Source organism: Vespa velutina, chromosome 11 (assembly GCF_912470025.1).
Source record: "Vespa velutina chromosome 11, iVesVel2.1, whole genome shotgun sequence".
NCBI classification, from domain to species: Eukaryota; Metazoa; Arthropoda; class Insecta; order Hymenoptera; family Vespidae; genus Vespa; species Vespa velutina.
Genome location: NC_062198.1, coordinates 3,076,300 through 3,098,799, shown reverse-complemented (window position 1 = coordinate 3,098,799; position 22,500 = coordinate 3,076,300). Strand labels below are relative to the sequence as shown.

At 27.0% G+C, this 22,500-nt stretch overlaps 2 protein-coding genes across 4 annotated transcripts in view; both read right to left on the bottom strand.

The window, feature by feature from the left end:
* LOC124953158 overlaps positions 1 to 22,500 on the bottom strand; it is a 175,847-nt gene that overhangs the window by 24,944 nt on the left and 128,403 nt on the right. For all 3 annotated transcript variants that reach the window (XM_047504122.1, XM_047504123.1, XM_047504124.1), the window contains one exon: positions 671 to 882. In XM_047504122.1, coding sequence (XP_047360078.1) covers positions 671 to 882 — 212 coding nt within the window. The remainder of the gene's footprint in view (positions 1 to 670; positions 883 to 22,500) is intronic.
* Positions 10,009 to 22,500, bottom strand: part of LOC124953160 — a 41,008-nt gene continuing 28,516 nt past the window's right edge. The window contains exon 3 of the mRNA XM_047504127.1: positions 10,009 to 10,602. Within this exon, the coding sequence (XP_047360083.1) occupies positions 10,588 to 10,602 (15 nt within the window). The 3' untranslated portion in view covers positions 10,009 to 10,587. The remainder of the gene's footprint in view (positions 10,603 to 22,500) is intronic.

Here is a 22,500-nt window from a genome sequence, read left to right as displayed (position 1 = left end):
TTTTTCATTATTTTCTTTTTATAACATGATTTTTCAAACGTTACAAGTAAATGAAAGGAAAACAAAACGAGAAGGGCTTTTCATTCGTCGACATGACGTCACTCATTCTCATTATTCGTTCGCGAGAATTTCTCATTAAAAAGTGTTAGAAATTTTCCATGCCGTGTGTTACTTTGTCATGTTACTTTATTGCGAAACTACATCATCAGGAATATGTTAATATAACGACATATGTATGCATTTAGATATATACGAAGTGAAATTTTTATAAATGAAAATTTATGAAAATATTTAAATAATACAACCTTAAATAAGAAAATAAGTGTTAATGAAAAAATTGAGAAGATTTTTTTTTTTTTTTTTTTTTTTTTTTTCATTAAATAATTAACATTTAGACAATTAAATATAATAAATGAATCTATAAATAATGTTGAAAAAAAAATATTTATTATTTTTAATATCGTCAATATTGTTAAATTTATATGGATTACAATAATGTTACACTAGAATTTATTTCTTATATTACGAGTAAATAAATATAATGTATTAATATTTGAAAGAAGGTGATGATGGAGAAATTGAAATTGAGAAAAAAAAAGAAGGATGTAAAGAAAAAAAGAAAAAAGACAAAAAGAAGAAAAGAAGAAAAGAAGAAAAGAAATAAGTTAACCTGAGTAATCTTCCAAAAGGATCTCTTTCCGGAGATGGAAGTCCTCCGAGTCCACTTCCGGTAGTGAGTCTTCTTGAAGAGGCACGGGCACTTGATATGTATGCAGCTGGTGCCGGTGGTGGACTGCAAGGTGGACTGCATGGTTGACAACAAACTGGACTGTTTCCAACTGGCGATGACAATGTCTCTCTCGATGAACTTCTTTCGAGTTCCTGAAAAATAATTCATAAAAAAGAAAAATATATTATAAAAGTCAGCTTACAAATCACGAATATTTTTACTTTGTTCATTCTCTCTCTTTCTCTCTCTCCCTCTCTCTCTCTCTCTCTCTCTCTCTCTATATATATATATATATATATATATATATATATATATATATATAGAGATGGTAACGAAAAAAAAAAAAGAAAATAAATAAATTTGAGTCAAGATTATCTAACAATGAAACACGTGTTTAGAATTTCTTTTTCATTTTTTTATTTGCACTTTTTTAATTCGCCAACACAATTATTTTGTTATATATAAATGTGATATAAAAAAAACAAAAAATGCGTTATTTTTAGTTCATAATAATATAATATTGTTGAACGAAGACTCTTATTGGTATTTACGTTTTATAGAAATTTGTTTCATTATCTGAAAAAAATTTTGTATTAAAACAAGCTTAAACAAATTTAATATCTACATATATAATATATATATATATATACATATATTTTCGAAATTAATATTATTATTAATATATTATTATATTATTTTGAATTTAATAATAAAATTCGTATTTTTACAATTATCAATAAATAATTATGTTATATAATGTTATAAAATAACAATTATGTTATAAAATTAAATAATATATGTTATGTAATTTTATAATAAAAATTTCTTAAAGCTAATTAAATTTTTGATTTAATATTCGAGTATTAGAACAATGCCATTTAAAAAGTCTGACAATATGAATTTCTTTTATTAAATAATGACATGAAAGATAAATTAAGAAAGAAAGAAAGAGAGAGAGAGAGAGAGAGAGAGAGAGAGAGAGAGAGAGAGAGAGAGAAGGAAAATGAATGGAATGCTTTTGGAAAACAAAATGTTGTTTACTGAATAAAGGACTAGGAATAAGGAAGGGTGAGGACCTTACGAAAAAGCTGACATTAATTGAAAATAATTGTAGAACCGCGGACAACAAAGAGCTTTTGGTGTCTTCGACGAAGGCATGCTATCTAAGCTAGTTTACAAAGTATTTCTGGAGTCTTTGGTCCTTTGCCTTTTGATCCTTTACTTGTATAATATTTATGAAAATACATCATAAAATTTATGACATTTGCCTTAAAGATTTTTTTTAATAAATACGATAGTTTCTAAATTTATATACTTATATATATACTTTTTTTATCTGGATATTGTTGTCATAAATTTAATAGAAAAGAGATATTAAAGTTTATATTGTTAGTCAATAATTTATTAATTTAATTATTTTTTTCGTGAATTATTATCAATAAGTTCTTAAGTACGATATATAGATATCATGCATAGAAAATTTATTATAAATTTATTTTATTAATGTTATTTTTTCGATGTGAAATTTTACAAGAATAATTGAACAGATCCAAGATAGTATGTTATTAATATGATATATATATATATATATATATATATATATATATATATATAAGCAGAATTATTCTTCATTCTCCCTTTTTTTTTTTTTATAATAACAATAACGTCGATGAGAACAAATTGCCATTATCGTTAACAATAAATTCTTATTGAAAACATCATTACCGCAATGTGCACTTAATGATTACACACAAACATAATATAATGAAAAAATTTTTTACCAGGGGCGTATTTCCTTCCACAGTCTATATCGATAACTTTCGCTGGACGCATATGTGCGCCCATAGTATTCAAAGGGTTAATGGTAACATCACAACACGGTTTATCTAATCACGGTGATTACCAAGGTAGTAGAAAATTGTACATATAGTGAAAGTTGTTGACTACTAACTATGTGTCTATTGAGTGTATGACTACTGACTATAAATGACTATACTGACTATTAACTATATGACTACATGACTATCTTAGAAAATCGAGAAGAGAGAGAAACAGGTCCTTTGGGACTTCGGATACAAATTCCAAGACGGGTTAACCCATCCCTACCTGGTTAGTCCCCCTACTAGTTCAGATCCGCCACCTACCAGGACAGCTCGCCTCTACCCGGTTAGCCCCCTACTAGTTTAGCCCACCTACTAGTTTGGCCCCGCCCCCTACCAGTGTAGACTTGGCCTACGCCCCTCGTAGGTTTAGCCCCGCCTCCGGAATTTCTTGGCCCCGCCCCTACTAGTCTAGCCCCGCCTCCTGGGTACTTGGCCCCGCCCCTCGTAGGTTTGGCCCCGCCCCCTACTAGTGTAGTCCCGCCTCTGGATACTTTGCCCCGCCCATTATAATTTTAGCCCCGCCCTTATCAATTTAGCCCCGCCTCCTGGGTACTTGGCCACGCCCCTCGTAGGTTTGGCCCCGCCCCCTACTGGTCTAGCCCCGCCTCTGGATACTTGGCCACGCCTCTTATAGGTTTAGTCCCTCCTATTATATGTTTAGTCCCGCCCTCGGGGGTTCGTGGTCCCATCTCCTACTAGTCTAGCCCCGCCCCTGGGTACTTTGCTCCGCCCCTTATAGGTTTAGCTCCGCCCCTTATAGGTTTAGCTCCGCTCCCTGTGTATTTAGTCATTCTTTCTCTCTCCTTCTCAGTCTCTTGTAGTACAAAAGAAGTTCTTCTAAATTTCAGGGAGAAAGACTTTAAATGGCCTTATAAAAATTTAAATCATTGTTCGTCTCATCTTAAGGAATTCTTTACGAATAGATGTTCCAATACGCACATATGCAAAAAGATATATAAAACAATCATATAATGTTTGAATTGATAAGAATGATTTTATTATAAATAATATTATGTTTTAAATAACATATTAATTTCCTTTTTTTTACCGACAAGTGTAAAAAAAAGAGAAGAAAAAAAAATAGTTTTCCGTTTGTATATAATATCAATTTATAAAAACAAAAAAAGAAATTATTTTTCGATGAAACACTTGAACGTGAATCATTGTAAAAATTATAATACAAATAAATGAAAATTGAATTAAAAAGAAATAAGAAATATTTCTTTATAATATAAAATTTTCTCTAAGACATCAATGAATGAAAGTGAAAATTTTTAAGTCCTGAATTTATTATCACGTCGGGAATTTTATAATGAATCTGATTGTTAATTTTGAAAATGGTCTAACCATTCTTGATAAGAAAACGCATATTATTCACTTAATAATTGCCACTATTTTAATAGGAACTATAAATTTAACACCCTTAGATAGACTTAAGTAGTATAACTCATTAGTATCCTATACGTATATTTTTAAATTCATTTAAACGCAAACCCTGAAATATCTCGATTTGAAGATAAATGGAGTTAGGCCACTTTCAAAATAAACGGCTCACATATATATATATATATATATAATTATTATTTACATGAATATGTAATATAAATAATAGTATTAATCTAATGATCAAATATAAATAATAATTATTAATTCAACACGTATGCAAAATAATAAAATTAAGTAATATTAATAATAAACAATTTTCCACATAACATTTGTTAAATTCATGATAATAAATTTGTTATTAATGAAAACTATTATTTATGAATTAACTTCAATACTATTCGTATAATCATGCATTTATATTTATCGGCATACAAATTCATTTGTTGAATATTAATACTAATTTGTTAAATAATTTAAAAACGCGTGCAACTTTAAAAAGAAAAAAAAAAAAATAAATAAATAACAATGCTTTCAAGAACATACGTTTTAAGATACTTCGCGTACGCGCACACACATACACACACACACACACACACACAAGTGTCAGTGAGTATTGGTATCCAATTTTTATACTCATAAAAAAAACAATAGAAAATGGAAAAACAAGAAGAAAGAAAACATAAATAAATTTCATGAAAAATAAAATGTATCACATGAAAATAAGATGTATCGTGGTAAAATATTTCAAGTTGTAAATCACGTAGAGTCCTTTTATGAAAAATGAATCCTTAGAAATTCGTTTTCTCTCACGTTCTGTTCCAGTGATAGGACGAAAGGAATAAGGGCAGAGAGGTTGGTGTCTTTGGTCACATAAATTCCTTGAAAAGGTGTTCTTTGAGCCATGAGAGACTCTCCATGGAATTCAAAAAGGTTCGACCTACTGACTTCTTTTTTCTTTCTTTCTTTCATTTTCTTTCTTTTTCTTTCTTCTTCTTTCGAAATCGACTTAACTTCTGACCAATACCGTGAAGCTTGGAGTAGGTCAAAAGGAGTGAGAACCTCTTTAAAGATCTCTCGATCTGATTATGATCGTTAAAGACCAAGCATCTTTCAGCAAAACCATTTCAAAGTTTTCTGAGTTTCTTCAATGAATTTTTCCAATTAAATATCTATTTCATCCATTCATTTACTTTTTAATATGTACATATATATATATATATATATATATATATATATATATATATGATTTTATTTAAATTTTTATTGTATATAATAAATACTTAGATAGTATTGTTTTATTTATTATACAGTCTAATGAATATTTTGAATTGTATTATATCGAATTCATTGACTTTTCAAAAATGTATATGTATGTATATAATTAAAAAGATATTTATTAGTTATACGTAGTAGGTAGTAATATTATTGAATTTATTATATAAAAAGAATTGATAATAAATCGAATTAATTATCAATTTGTCAAATTAATAATTAACATCAAATGATAATTAACATCAAATGATAATAACAACAACGATATCTCTTGTATAATTTATAGTTATATTCTTATTGTAAAAATATACATTTAATACATTTATATACATTGTTACAATCAAAAACAATGATTATCCCAGTATCGAAAATTCCACTATCGATTATTTTTTATAAAGAAAACACAAGCCATTAAATAATCTGATGAACGAATTTACATTAGTATATTAAAAATAACGATAGCTTTAAATTATAGTATCATAAAATTATTTCTATTTCACTTTTTATTAATGATCTAAACAAAGGAAAAAAAAAAATATGCCAATTAATTTACATTCATTTTTCGATCATTCTGTTGTCATTATTCCATACAAGGATACACAAATAAAGTCAAATTATGAATCATTAAAGAATCGTTTTGATATTAGAGAGAGAGAGAGAGAGAGAGAGAGAGAAGAGAGAGAGAGAGAAGAGAGAGAGAGAGAGAGAGAGAGAGAGAGAGAGAGAGAGAAGTGAAAAAAAAGAACCAAAAGAAGAAGAGAATGATTAAGTTAAGAAACAAGTTTGTTAGATTTTAAATAGGTGAAATCACGTCTATCGAGGCAACTATAATCATATAGATGAAGATGAAAAAGATATAGAGAGACAAAGAAGAAATCCAACTAGTATGTTTCTGTGTGTGTGTGTGTGTGTGTATACGCACGTGCGCGCACGCGTCGCACGTACATAAATGTCTATGTCTGTATTAGATGGCCGACACGTTAAACTTCAATCATGCTCGGAAGCTAATTTAATCTCGATCCAATTATAACGGATATAACGTTAAGCCTCTTCTAGGTACGCACTCTAACGGCTGCTCTGTTAGAGAAACGCATCGCTGATATCGAACATGTTCAACCACTGCGTAAATTCCAAATTGCCTGGTTCGTCCGATAAATTTACCTAGGATTTACCAATAAATCGAATGGAAAACAACGATACCTCTTTTATTCTTTATATTACGGTGTATTATACGTTTTTAATGTTTTCCCTTTAACGTTTATATCGTTCTTTTAAGTTTTACACTTTTCTTTATACTTTTTTAAAGTATTTTAAATGTGAAAAAAAAAAAAAAAACTAAAAAAGACAAAATTATTATAAAGTAATAATAATAATAATAATAATGATGATGATGATGATGATGATGATGATGATGATGATGATGATGATGATGATGATGATGATGATGATGATGATTGCATAATAATCGTGATTACATATTTTGTTTAACTTTTGTAATATTATTATAATATAAAAATCAAGCATATTAATTAAATTTAAGAGAATAATTATTGATCATCTTTTTCACGATGTTATAAAAAGATTCAATATTTATATTATAATTTGATTAAATAATAATTGATTATACATATTATTAACGCAAAAAATATTCATGTAAAATAGACGACAGATAATGATTATTATGATTATGAAATTAATTATGATATTCATGATTTTAAATAGAAATTAAATGTAATTAATGCGACTGCATATTTTTATTTATGACTTAAACTATGATATCATTGATATTAAATAATGAATATAATCAAAAGTTTAAATAATTTATTGTACTATGAATATATTATATTATATTAATAAATATTAATAAAAATGTACGTATTAATATGTGTTTGCGATAAGAACAATGTATGTGTTTAAACTTCTTCTTCTTCTTTTTTTTTTTTTTTTTCTTTTGGAGAATATAGGAAGAAATAAATGAATTTAACAAAAAAAAAAAAAAAAAAAAAAAAAAAAAAAAAAAAAAAAAAACACAAAAAAAGATAAGAAAAATAGAGTTCTAAAACCTAAGAGGTATAAAAAAGATAAAGAAGATAGGACATTGTTACTCGATAGTTGCTAGGTAGTCTCGACTTTGATGTGACTCTTTTGTGACACCCTACGGCAAGAAGGTATCTTTAACGACAGATACAACGGTGAAAATCAAAAGAGGGTGATACGAGGCGAGGCAACGACCTTCTGTACCAACTTACAAACGATAACCCCTGTTTCTCCTTCTCCCTCTCTCTCTCTCTCTCTCTCTCTCTCTCTCTTTTGTGCCTATCTTCTCTTCCTCCATATATACAAGATGGAGCAATAACTTTGATCACCTTGAATATCACTATTCTTTTTAAAGATATGGAGAAACTTCGTTTAACTAAAATTGTACTATACGAAGTTATAAAGATTAATTATGTTTTCATTTTAAATAGTATAATATATATTGTTGATTGCATTGATCGATGCAACTCTTTTACATTCTTTATACAAAAGTATTAACTCGTGTATATTGAAAAATTATTAATTTAGTAGATATTTTAATTTAAATATTGATAAGAAATCATTTGGAGGGATGTAAGTTAAATGTAAGTAAGAGTAGTAATAAATAAATGATAATAGTAATAATAAGTTAAAAAATTTAAAAAAGAATATATCTTTTGAATGTTCGAATTGACAATTTTACTACATTATCGATTATTATTATTATTATTAAATCTTTTATCCTTTATTTTTAAATAAAACAAAATAAAATTTACATGATTACGATAAAAAATTTCAATGATTTCATTATAGGTTATGTCATTATTACGAAAGAAAAGAATAACAAAAATTCGAATTTAAAAATTATTAACAAACTTGATTTTATTAGAACAATATTATTGCAATATTTAAATAAATAAAGAATAAATTATACTTGAAAATGGTGGTTGTTTCAAGTCTCTACGACTTTCCGTTCCGGAGATATCGCCTTTTAAAAATTTTCATTCATAATACGCATAATACAGCTGATCATAGTAGTAGTAGTAGTAGTAGTAGTAGTAGTAGTAGTAGTAGTAGTAGTAGGATCGTATAAATTCTCGGAATTTATATAGGTCAGTGTGTCACCGTGCCAATTTGAATGAAATTATATAGATCAGTGGGTCAACGTAAATGTCTTTCATTTAAATGGAAGTATCTTCATAACTAAAAGTCGTAGAGACTTGATACAAATATCATTTTAAAGGGCAAACTTTTCTTTATTTTTTAATATATTGTTAATAATTAATTAACAATTTATTATAAACAATTTTTATAAACAAATTCTCACGAACTAAATTTATTTGATTTTACAAAAAAATAATTCAAAAATAATAAACTTGTCTGATTTACAAAATTGCGTAAGTTAATAAATAATTAATAAACAATTTTTTTTTTTTTTTTTTTTTTTTTTTTTTTTTTTTTTTTTTTTTTTTTTTTACCGAAGAAACAATTTTCTTTTCACATTATTAATAGCCACTTTTTTTTTTCTCATTTACATAGAAATATTTATGGACATAAAAATCTTAGAGATTTCGAACAAATACGCAAAGTTAGCGATGAATTACTATACGCAAAGTTAGCGATGAATTACTATACGCAAAGTTAGCGATGAATTACTATACACAGAGTTAGCATAGAGTAAGCGCTTATAAATAAACGCATTAAAAAAGCTCCAGCAACATTAATAACAACTTCAAACTCGAAAATGTGGTGTTAAACGATTTGAAAATAAATATTATTCATCAAAGCGTTCTCTTTCTCTCTCTCTCTCTCTCTCTGTCTCTCTCTTTCTCTCTTTATCTCTCCTTTTACCTTTTACATTTCCAGCTCGCAGTGAACTGTAATTAGTGGGTATATTCTGCAAAGCTCTTTAGTTTTCCTATCCTAAAGATTTCAAAGGTTTAACCCCATTAATTTCTTGCGACCTCAATTCGATGTTTCCGAATTATTATAAAATATATCAGACACTTTTTGGTTATATTTTTTTCCGTCTTTATCAATAATCTCTTTATTCAATTAATTAATACCTTTGTTACTTTTAATAAAAATTAATTTCATTATAAATTTTAATGAAGCGTTCGATTTTTTTCTTTTCATTTAATAATATATATATATATATATTTTTTTTTTTAATAATATCTAACATTTATATTTCTTATTAAAAAAAATTCAAAAATTGCTAATCGACGATAGTAAGGCAATTGAAAGATTAATTATTTTCTAAACTAAAATAGAGACCTTAATTAAGAATTCTAAAATCTACATCCATTAGCTCGACATACATCCATTATCTCGAAAAGATTTTGACAAGAGAATTTACCTAAATTAAAATAACAATGATAAAAAAAAAGGAACGAAAAAATAAAATAAAATAAAAAAAAAAAAAAAAAAAAAAAAAAAAAAGAAAAAAAAAGAGAAGAGAAGAAAAATCAACGTTAAACTTTCGACAGGTTTTACTGTTTATGAAACATTTGATCCTTTTTACTGCACTAATACACAGAAAAAATTTTAAACTATATACACACACACACGCATACAAATATACATATGTGACATCGACCTAACCAAAAGAATAAAAGAGAGAGAGAGAGAGAAAGAAAGAGAGAGAGAGAGAGAGAGAGAGAGAGAGAGAGAGAGGGAGAGAGAGAGAGAGAGAGAGAGAGAGAGAGAGAAAATCAACGTTAAACTTTCGACAGGATGTTTTATGAAACATTTAATCCGCTCTGGCATATTTATACATATAAACTTAGTCCACCCTTTACAAATGTACAGACGCACACATAAGGACGCGCGAGAGAAAAAACAAAAAATAAGAAAAATCAAATGTTAAACTTTCGACAGATTTTAATGTTTATAATTTTTTTAATTTTCTCTTAACCAAACTCATACATACAAACTTAAAAATCACACATAGACACACACACACACACACGCGCACACACACACAAACACTTATAGAAGACTGGAATGGGATTTTCGTTGGTCCTTTTGTCGAAGATCTCTTGGTCATTCTAGAGGAGAGGCAGAGCAAGGGATGAGCAACCCCTTGAATATTCATGAACCGTGTCGTGGCAAACCGAAAATCCGTTCGCGTACAATGGTTGGCTAGTCTCACTCGTCGTCGGCTTAACGCATCAGAAAGAGCTTTCCGATGCTCCAGCTTTAGTTCTGTAACGTTCCACGCGTTTTGTGGCTGTGTGAGCTATCCTAATTACCACCGATTGCTCCTCCAACCGAGAGTGTCCGATGGTCGATGTTTCGTCACCTCTTCGACACCTCGAAAACATCCCCATTTTGTTCAATACATCTATCTATCCACCTATCTATCTATTTATTTATCTATCTACCTATCTGTTTATCTATATTTTTCTAGCATTATTGATCAATCATTTTATCTCGATATTAGCTTTTAATTGCAACGATTAGATCAAATTTGTTATACCAATTTCTTATTCTAATATTATTGAATTAGTGTGTATGAGCGTGTGCGTGTGCGTGTATATATATATATATATATATATATATATATATATATATATATATATATATAATGTTTGAGTCAAGCTGTAATTTGCAAAGAAAATCTACGTTTGTAATTTCAATAATTAATTAATAAATTGTTTAATAAATTTGCGAAATATAGGATAGACATTATGCTCACCTCATATAATAAATCGAAGTTTATATCTACGTATTTTGAATTACTATTAATATTGTTTTATATTAATATCAATATTATTTAACGAATGTTTCTTTTAAATTATTATCAATGTCAAATTAATATTATTATTATTTAAATTATGTTAATATATAAGATATCATCAATATTAGAATATTATCAATTGTTTCATATTTATTTTGTAATTATCATCAATATCATTTGATTTATAATTATTTTTAAATTATTATTGATATCATTTTACGAATATTTAATTTATTATAAAAATACACGTGTTTTTGTTATAAAATATTTTTTTGTTATAAGATTTTGAGTTTTTATATTACTTTAGATAATTAAAAAAAAAAAAAAAAAAAAAAAAGTCATATGAATGATGACATAAAATCCAATAAATTGTATTTTCGTAGTTATGTAAATACATTGGCTGGTATATAACGAATCAATGTTAAGGGATCATTAATATATAAACCTATTTCAAATGTGTTAATTATTATATACGAATGGTAAAGATAATTGATATCATTCCATCAATCTGATTGATCATTAATGATGTTCAGGATAGTCAGCTATTTATAATTGTATTACCTATTACCTTTAATCATCTATTGGTTAATAATTACATTTTATATATCGAACATATTCTAATCTGTAATCTGTAATCCTTTAATAAACATCTCATTGTTTATTAAATAATAATTTGAATCGATCATTTTTATTGGAAGTAAATAATTTTCTTTTTTTTTTTTTCTCTTCTTTTCTTTTTTCAAATAATACATTTATAAATTTATAATATTAAACGGAACAAAGAAAAAAAAAGAAAAAAAAAATGAATTCATTTTTAATCGCAATCATTTAATATTCCAACGAGAAAACAATGAATTTTTTTTTTTGATTAAACAATTTTCAATTAGAATTGATTCGAAATACATTTATGCGAAAGCGTATGTTAACGTTTAAACATTGAACTGTTTAAAATTAAACAACAAGAAACGAGAGAGTGTTTGCGAATGACCAAACGAAATGATACGTTAGTGATATATTCTGTTTCGCTAAACACACTTTGAAAGTCGTCAAGAATTCGCTGAGTAAATGACGACAGAGATAGTGATAGAGAGGAAGAAAAGAGAGGAGAGATAGTAAGCATGAGAGAGAGAGAGAGAGAGAGAGAAGGAGAGAGATGAAAACTCGAGCTTCCTATTCTGTTTGCTTAGTCAGGAGTAAACTCGATAGTATCGAAAGGTTCCGAAGGATTACTGTACATGCAGGGAATTCAAAGCGTAAACGAATGGCTCGAATCAAAGGTGTTTCAAATGGCATCGAAATAACGTGAATTTCTGTGTAATCGATAGACTATCTCTTTCTCCCTTTCTCTTTTTACCTCTCTTTCTCTCTCTCCCTCTCTCTCTCTCTCTCTCTCTTTCTATTTTTTTTCCTTTTTCTAGTTTGCGGTAAAAATTGATGTAATAGTAATATGAGAAAGAGAGAGAGAGAGAGAGAGAGAGAGAGAGAGAAAGAGAGACGAAGAATGAGATATAGAAAAGGGTATAGATTTTTTTTTGATTTTATAAAAATTATAAATTTTGATTAATCTAGCTTGCTAATTTGTCAAGTAAACTTTGCATGTTATTGTTATTATTATTATTATTATTACTTTTATTACTACTACTACTATTATTATTATTATTATTATTATTATTATTATTATTATTGTTATTACTATTGTTACGTTTTTTATTAAATTGTCTTTTTTTTTTGTTTTGTTTTAAATGGACAGTTTATCCAACCCAACTGATTCTAACTGGCAGAACTATGTGTTCTACTTGCTATCGTTTTAAAATACACAACATATATGTATATACATACATGCACGTCATCGGAGGGTAGGTAAACATCTCTCGCTATTGGATAACTATGAGCCTCGGCAAACTCGTATTTTCCTGTAAAGCCGACGACGTAATATGACGATAACGAGAACGTACGTGTGTTTTCAACCGGTAAGAAAAACACGTACGTTCGAGAACGTAAATTAAACGTGTGATTTACATCATGCTTTTCCAATTCTATCCGTGGATTCATATGTATTGTCAAGTTTCGATTTTATATTACTTCTCATCGAATTCGAATTTTGTAGAAGATTCGATTATTATTATTATTATTATTATTATTTTTATTATTATTATTATTATTATTATTATTATTATTATTATTATTATTATTACATAAATATGTTGCGTAGTAATTATTTTTTATATATTTCTTTATTATTATTGGCTTTTTCTATCGAACTCGAACTTTTCAACATTTTTGAATATTATTATTATTATTATTATTATTATTATTATTATTATTATTATTATTATTATTATGTATATATATAAATATAATTAATAATTTTTTATAAAAAAATTATATTATTTATTATTTTTACATATGCATTGTGTTATATTCCATAGAAATTAATTTATTTCACTTTATTGTATCTCATAATACAAAAAAATATCAATTTTTTAAAAATAGAAACAAATTAAAAAAAAGAAAAGGATTAACGATCGACGAATATAAAATAAGAATATTTTTTCAGGAAGAAAAGGTGATTAAAAAAAAGAAAGGAGATGCATGAATAATATGAACTTTTGAAATAGACAAAAATATTAAGGAAGATTATACGAAAATTAGGGAAAAATAATATTATCAATAAAATATAAATGATAATATTATTGCAAGTTTTAATAATGCATAATGATTCTTTTCTCAACACACACATACACACACACACATACACACACACACAGACACACATATATACGCGCATACACGTGATACATCATTTTATATCATTCGATGTAACATTGAAATTCTAGAAGAGAGCTCACGGTCTGTTTAATCGAAAGCAAATATCGATAGTGGTCGACCACAAACGATATTTTCCTTTCGCCTTCGTCATTGTACGTTATTTAAGCCGATTAAAAAATGTAAAAAGGAAAAAATAATACAAAATAAAAAATTAAAAATAAATTCTAACTTTACATCTGTGTATTAGTATCACGACGTATAAATACACATACATATATGTACGTATATACAGAGCATTATTAAACATTATTTTTTCTTTTCAAAATTTATCAACAATATGAACAAATTTTCATCATTTTTATTATTTTTCTATTTTTTTTGTTTTTTTCTCCTTTTTAATTTTGATAAAAATTATTATAAATCAACTACACAATATATATATATATATATATATATATATATATATATATATATATATATATATATATAAATTCGAATCTTTTCATTAAAATGAAAGTCAGTCATTCGGATAAACATTTTAAATAATTGTACCTTTTAATTAACTTCCTAATTAGACGTTCTCTCTCTTTCTCTCTCTCTCTCTCTCTCTTTTTCTTCCTCTCTTTCAATTATTCCTATTCTCTTTATTCAAGTGGAACTCATTCTCTCAACGATGTCGAAATTAAAATTCAAGGATAGAAAAAATAAAAATCTTATCAATAATTTTACTAATAATAATAATCAAAATAATAATAATAATAACAGCAACAACAACAATAATAATAATAATGATAACAATAACAATAATAATAATAATAGCATTAATAATAAAAATAACAATAATAATAATAATAATAATAATAATAATAATAATAGTAATAATATTATTAATTAAAAATTTTTTTTAATTACATAATTTCCATACATAAAAAATACAAATGCACGTTAATTAATCGTGATTTAAGTTGACATAAAATAATTTCTCTTAATGATATAGTATTAATCATTGGACAATACTTTCACGTTTTCGCCTACCTTAGTTTCAATCGATTTTTTTCTCGACTCTTCGTTGAATCCCCTTTTCTTCTCTGTCTCATTATTTTCATCTTGATCTTCATCCTCGTCCTCATCTTCCTTTTCTTTCTCCTTCCCTTTCTCCTCTTCGTTTCTGATTTTTTTTCTTTTAGTTCTGACCTTCGTTTCTCGTTCCTCGGCATGACCTTTGACCAGGCCGTTCAAACCTTTGTAGGATAACAATCGGCACACGTCACTGGTCAAATCTGGGAGTCGACTTTTCTGTTCTGTTCGATAAAATCTGTGCCTTGGCATTTTTTTTCTTCTTCTACTTCTTCTTCTTCTTCTTCTTCTTCTTCTTCTTCTTCTTCTTCTTCTACTTTTATGTGTTTCTCTCTTTTTCTTTTTTTTCTTTTTTGTTTCACTTTATTCACAATGTCATTAAGTGCTTTGTACCAATACTAATCACCACCATTGATTGTTATTATTTCCGAGTCACAAAGAGTTTGATAGATTTGTATTATTTGATTTATTTTATAATGATTAAATAACATTTTTGTTTTTATATATAGAATAATTTTAATTAATTATCATTGATTTTTCGTTTGGTACAATTTTTAATTTTTATTTTTATTTATTTCCATTCAATTTAGGATTTTTATGATTGATGAGTTAAATAAATTGAACTTTCCTTTTATTTGTTTCATATTTTTTAAAACAATGAATTGGAGAATCCTTGAAATTGATTGAAACTTTATGAAATAAATTTAATCTGTGCAATCGAAAATTCTATTGTATTTCTTTAAAAGTGATAATTAGTTGAAAATGTCTTGGAATATTTTCGCGATCTAATGATATTCAATTGGAGGAAGAAAATCGAAACAATTTCTAGAGATTCTTTAGATACAGTCAATGTTATTTGAAATTAATTTAGAATAGTCCATGTTCTTTTGAAAATATTTTTATAACCAGGAAGTCGATTTTGTTCTTTAAAAATAGAAGGTTTTAAATATTGTTTTCTTTTGATATATTAGAATAGAAATGTTCTGAATAATATTTTCTTTGTATATATTAGAATAGAAATAGAAACGAGAAAGAGATCGTGTGTTATTATACAGAAAACTCGGAAAAGATATTTGGATATCAAGTATATTAAAAATTAATAATTATATCACATTTTTATATTTATCATTAAAATAAAATATAATTAATTATTTTTTAATTCACATTATAATTGAATATTTTTCTAAATCTATTTTCAAAAATAATTAATTCTAACTCGACACGTGTTTCTAATATTACATCATTGTATTTAAAAAAAGAAAAGAAAAGAAGAAAAAAAAAGAACAAATAATAAATATGGAACTTCAGTTTTATTAAAAATTAAAATAAATTGTGGCATTTCTTACGATATAGTTTTTTTTTTTTTTTTTTTTTTTTCTATCAACACAATAAATCTTCAAAATACTTCCAAATATTTTTCTAAGTCACTGTACATAATAAATGTTTAATTTGTATTAGACACGTGTTTTCAATCTCACATTCATTCGTTATAAAAAAAAGAGTAGTACACAATTTTTTCAGTTATAATTAAAATTATAATAATTTATAGTACATATATATATATATATATATATATATATATATATATATAAATGTTAATTTACTAATTTTTTAATTGAAACAAAACGAGAAGTGTGTGTGTATGTGTAAGAGAGAAAGAGAGGAAGAGAGAGAGAGAGACAGAGAGAGGGTGAAAGCAAGAGACGAAATATATAATAACTCGATGATCTCTATCTCAAGACTGAGAGAGAATCATCGAAAGCAACTCGATCGAAGCTTCGGCTCGAAGCGTTTAAAAATATCCGCTTGTACTCTCGAACGAGGTCGTTTCGAGATGAGACTTTCGACACGCTTGGAATTTGCGTAATTTTCGTACTCGGGGGAAAAAAAAAGAAAAAAACAAAAAGAAAAAATAAAACGAAGAAGTGATATAATAAAAATACCTCGTACATTTCAAAAGTTTTGGATATTTATAATAATCTAAGAAATTTTATAATAAATAAATATAAATAATTATTATGTCGTACAAAAGTAAGAAATTTATTTATGATAATAATTACAAAAGAGGTTTCATTTGATATAAATAAAATGAACAATTAATATATACGAAAGATAATAATCAATATTTATATAATTTATTTAATTGATATTTGATTATATATATTTATTTTTTATTAAATAAAAACAATTTCTTTAGAACAAGAATATTATTATAATGATTTATTTATATCAATTCCGTAAAAAAAAAAAAAAAAAAAAAAAAAAAAAAAAAAAAAAGAAGAAGAAAAGAATAAAATAGTTATAAAATGATATAATTTCATTGCCGAGAAAAGAACTATTCTACGTTGCCATCTTAACATCTCACAAAATATCTCAAATTAATTCAATTAATGATATTTAATTTTTCGACGATATTATCCATCGATTTGAAATTTCAATACTTTTTTAAAATCTGACGAAGCAATAATAAAGAAAAAAAAAGGACAAAGAAAAAAGGAAAAGGAAAAAGAAAAAGAAAGGAAAAGATAATAAAAGAAAAAAGAACATATATGCACATATGTGTGCTACGAACGAACATATAAACTATATGTGTATATATATATATATATATATATATATATATGTATATATATATATGTATATACGTTCTAGCTTTCTTCTATCGTCATCGGAGCCAAGTGCAAACCGTCTCGGCTCGCTTAATTGAATTCCATCGTAATTAAGCGAAGGTCGTGTCGTACTTCGTAGAAGAGTGGAGAGAGCAAGAGAGAGAGAAACGGAGAGAGAGAGAGAGAGAGAGAAATAGTGAAGGAGCAATGGTTAGGGGTGAAAAGGGGAGAGGTTAGTTTATACAGAGCTTGGCACGCTCTCGAGAGAGTGCAATTAATGTCGAATTAGCTCTTAAAGCGCCATTAATCGAGCTCTCTTAAGCCGACCAAAGAAAAAGCGAGCGATCGAAAGTTAATGCCAAAGCGTGGAGAGAGAGAGAGAGAAAGAGAGAGAGACAGAGAGGGAGGGAGAGAGAGAGAGAGAGAGAGAGAAGGAAAGAATAGACCCTTGAGAATCTTCATCTGAATTTTAAAGAGTTTTGATGAAGTTCGACATTTTCAACTAATTTCAAGCAGACTTTACAAAAGTACAAATTAAATGATAATTCGTATTTTAAATTAATAACTGTATGGGTATCATAGAAGATTTTAGTATTTTTGTTTAAAAATTACATATCGATTTAGTAAAAATATTAATTTCGCTAATTTGATTTTCCTTTTATTTTCCCTTTTTTATCATTCTCATAAAGATTAATTATAATTATATATATACTTATTAAGAAATTATTATTCTTATTCTTATTATTATTATTATTATTAATTATCTAATGGTTGTTGATAAATAATTCTTTCAAAAATATGGAATATCATTTTTTGAATAGAATATTTTTGAAATTTCGATAAAAACATTTCTTTTTTTATGAAAATAAAAGTAAAAGAAAGTTTGGAATACATTCGTTTCTTTTCCTTTTCTTTTATTTTTACGTTTTTTTTTTTTTTCTTTTTTTTTTTTTATAGATAGGAATAGTGATTTCACGTAGTCAGAGAAAAAGTAAATGGTAAAAAGACGAGTATTAAAAGCGGCAGTAAATTCGAACTGGAGTAGAAGATTCACAAGTCACGTACGTTCGAGATATCCGAGCTTCGATCGATCGAAATCGTCGAGAGTGCCATTTGAAAAAGCTATTCGAATAAAGCGGTGCAACCGAACTGGTCGTCGTAAAAGTTTCTTTAACTAGATAAATGTTCATGGTATTTTAAATGGATTTTGAAAATACGAAAGAAAAAAAAAAAAAAAAGAAAAAAGAAATAATCATCTTTTTGTAACTTTATTCAGAATCATTTCTTTCCTTTCTCATCTCTTTTTTTTTAATTCTATGATCCATCTCAAGAATTTTTGCAGAACTAACAATTAATTGTTGATGATACAAACAAATACACTTACAAACTACGTTGATTTTGATATATTGATTGATTTTTTTTTTTTTTTTTTTTTTTTTTTTTTTTTTTTTTTTTTTTTTTTTTATTAAAAGAATAAAAGAAATATATATATATATAATATAATTGATAAAATGTATATCCGTATATTTACGTCTACGTTAATGAATTGTATTATATTATAAAAAAAAATATAAATGTAGATTTATATATCATATAAAAATAATTAAACAATTTTAAACATTTGTACATAAGTTATATCTTCATATTACATACACATACACATACACACACATACACACAAATACATACACATACACACACGCAACGTACACATTGTTATTATTAATATTTTATTAATGAATAAAATAACGTTATAATAATAAAAATATATAAATATATATAATATAAATCGTTATATCATTTATTTTATTATATATGAAGAAGAATAAAAAAAGAAAAAGAAAAAGAAAAAGAAACGTGTACACAATTGTTTACCACATACACATGCAGACGCATCAAATTATTACATTATTAGATTTTATAATTGTGCGACTATTTTTTCATATCATGTTTGAAAAAAAAAGAAAAAAAAAAAAAAAAAAAAAAAAAAAAAAAAAAAAAAAAAAAAAAAAAAAAAAAAAAGAGTACAAAGAAAAAAATATAAAACAGATAAAAGATATAAAAAAATTTCTTGTACAATAGAAAAATAGAAACATACGAGACACATTCTCTTTGAGGATTGGCAGCCGGTGATTGGATTGTCTTTCTCGTGCAACCATTCGAGATTTTATTTACGAACATAAGAAGTCAGGCGCATACCGTTGCCGTTAGCAAAACCGCTAGGCGAGTTCTGACCAAGCCGAAACGAGTTTTCACGCTCGAGAAGACATGCGAACGATTCTGATACTACAAGCTTACTCTGATACTGCCTGCTTACTTGCCTGCGAATCACTATCGATGATTCTCTCTTTCTCTCTCTCTCTCACTCTCCCTCTCTCCCTCTTTCTCTCTCTCTCTCTCTCTCTCTCTCTCTCTCTCTCTCTCTCTCTCTGTTTGTCTATTTATTTGTCTGTCTCTCTGTCTGTCTCTCTGTCTGTCTGTCTGTCTGTCTGTCTGTTTGTCTGTCTGTTTGTCTGTCTGTTTGTCTGTCTATTTCTCTCTCTCTCTCTCTCTCTTTCTCTCCCTCCTTCCCTCTCTCCCTCCCTCTCTCTCTCTCTCTCTCTCTCTCTCTCTCTCTCTCTTACTCTTTCTCCATTTATCGGCCAAGGACGTTCGCTTTGGCCAAGTTCTCCAAACGGGTCGACGAACGAGAGTTACACGACAGTTAATTAACTATTTTCGGGCGACCTCTGAAGACTTTTCCAAGGTCAACCAGTGGATCGATTAAAACTAGTAAGTTTCGATTAATCATGGATTTTTTTATTTTTCGATTTTTTTTGCGAATTTTCTCCCTCTCTCTCTCTCTCTCTCTCTCTCTCTCTCTCTCTTTCTCTCTTTCTTTTTTTTTTTCTTTCGTTTAATCATTCATTTTTTTAGTAGTAGAACAATATTTAAATCTCGTCAATTTTATACGTATTTCTTTTTATTTTAATTATTTTTATTAGTAATATATATGCATTATATGTATGGATATATATATATGTATATGTGTGTGTGTGTGTGTGTGGATGTGTTATGAAAAAATTAAGTTTTATAATTTTTAAAATAATACATATTATGAGATTTGGTATTCATAAAATTATTTACAATATTATAAGTCGCTAATGAATATTTCTTAATGACAATTAAGTGAGAAAAGTAATAGAAATAAAAAAAAAAAAAAAAACAAAAAAAAAACAAAAACAAAAGAAGAAAAAATATGTCATTTTAAATCTACTAGCTAAATGATGAACATAACTTTAAAATATTATTTTCATTTTTCCAATATCAGAATATAATTGCTTATTGATCCTGATTAATATAATATATATATATATATATATATATATATATATATATATATATATATATATATATGTGTATATATATATTCTTTAAATTCTATTTTATCGAATTAACAAGTATCTTTTCTTATAAATCTTATTCATATAAATATCAATATAATATTTCTAATATTTGAAATATCGAACGAACCTAATGAAAATATTTCTTTCCAAAATTTACAAATCCATAATCTTCTTTTTCACATTAAACACAAAATAAATATTTTAAAATCATTAATAATCACAGATAATTAAACAAATGAAACAAAAAAAAAAAAAAAGAAAAACAAACGAACAGACACATACACATGTAAATAGAGAGACACGTATATATGGGACATACAAACAGAAAATTATAACTGAGTTCACAAATATTGGTTAACACTTACGGCAGGTAAGGTATTATAAATACCTTAACGCTTACGTTCAGATCACTTTGTGACCGAGCTAACCAACTACTATACTATAATACTAGACGAAGCAAGAACGCGTTTAACACGTTGGTCGATCGTACACTGACCGTTCTCACTCTACGTTTCTTCTTTATTAACGTGTCTCTCTTTCTCTTTCTCTTTCTCTCTCTCTCTCTCTTTCTCTCTTTCTCTCTCCCTATCTCTTTCTCTCTCTCTTGTGAGTCTTTGCCAACTCTACTAATGCACGATTTTTAATCTTACGATGAGTGACGTTTAATGAAAGTTTACTCTGGTACTGCATGCACCATATGTGTGTATATATACATATATATATATGAATATATGTATGTACATACATACTATTATACTCTCTTGCATACTTCTTCTTCGTGATTATTATTATGTAGAGAGTATTACCCGAGTTCCTTTTTGCGATGTCCTTTAATACGAGCAAACGAAACGCTTCGTAGATCGTTACGTTCTTGTAATTAACTATCTTGCTTGGAACACTTTAATTAAAGAGTTTTATTCCAGCTTCTTTTTTTCTTTTTTTTTTTTCTTTCCTTTACCTTTTTATTTTAATTTTTTTTTCGCTTGTTTTTATTTGTCTTATCTCCACAACCCCCAACCCACTGCCCCCTTCCCCCATCCCAACTCAAGTCCATCTCTTATCACTATCACCATTAACATCAAAAGTACATGTATGTAACTTTTTTCTCTTTTTTTCTTTTTTTTTTTTTTCCAATGTACAATTATCAATACGAATTAAACAAATTCACAATAATAATCGAACAATTTGTTTGTAAACTGTTATTGATCCGATATTGATATACATACGTACGTATATAATACGGTCTTTTGTTTTCTAATAATAAATTTGATAATGCTAATATAATGACAAAGAACAACGTCGGAGAATATTATTTATAACGTGGATTAAGAAAGGAAATATTAAAATTGCGAAATAATAATGAAAAAAAGATAAAGAGAAATAAAAATAAATGTAAAAATATAAATAAAGAAACGGAGAATAGGGTCGACCTGATTTTGCGAGAACGACAATGCTATTGTTACGAATCGGATAAAAACATTCTTCGTGGTCTTTTGTCTCCCGCAGACTTTTTATCGTTTCACGGGGGAGGGAGGGGGTAGGGGGTAGGGGGGGTAGGGGGGTGGTAGGGAGAGGGAGAAAACAAAAAGAGCGTAAAAAAGAAAAATTGCTTTCATAATTTTTTACTTTT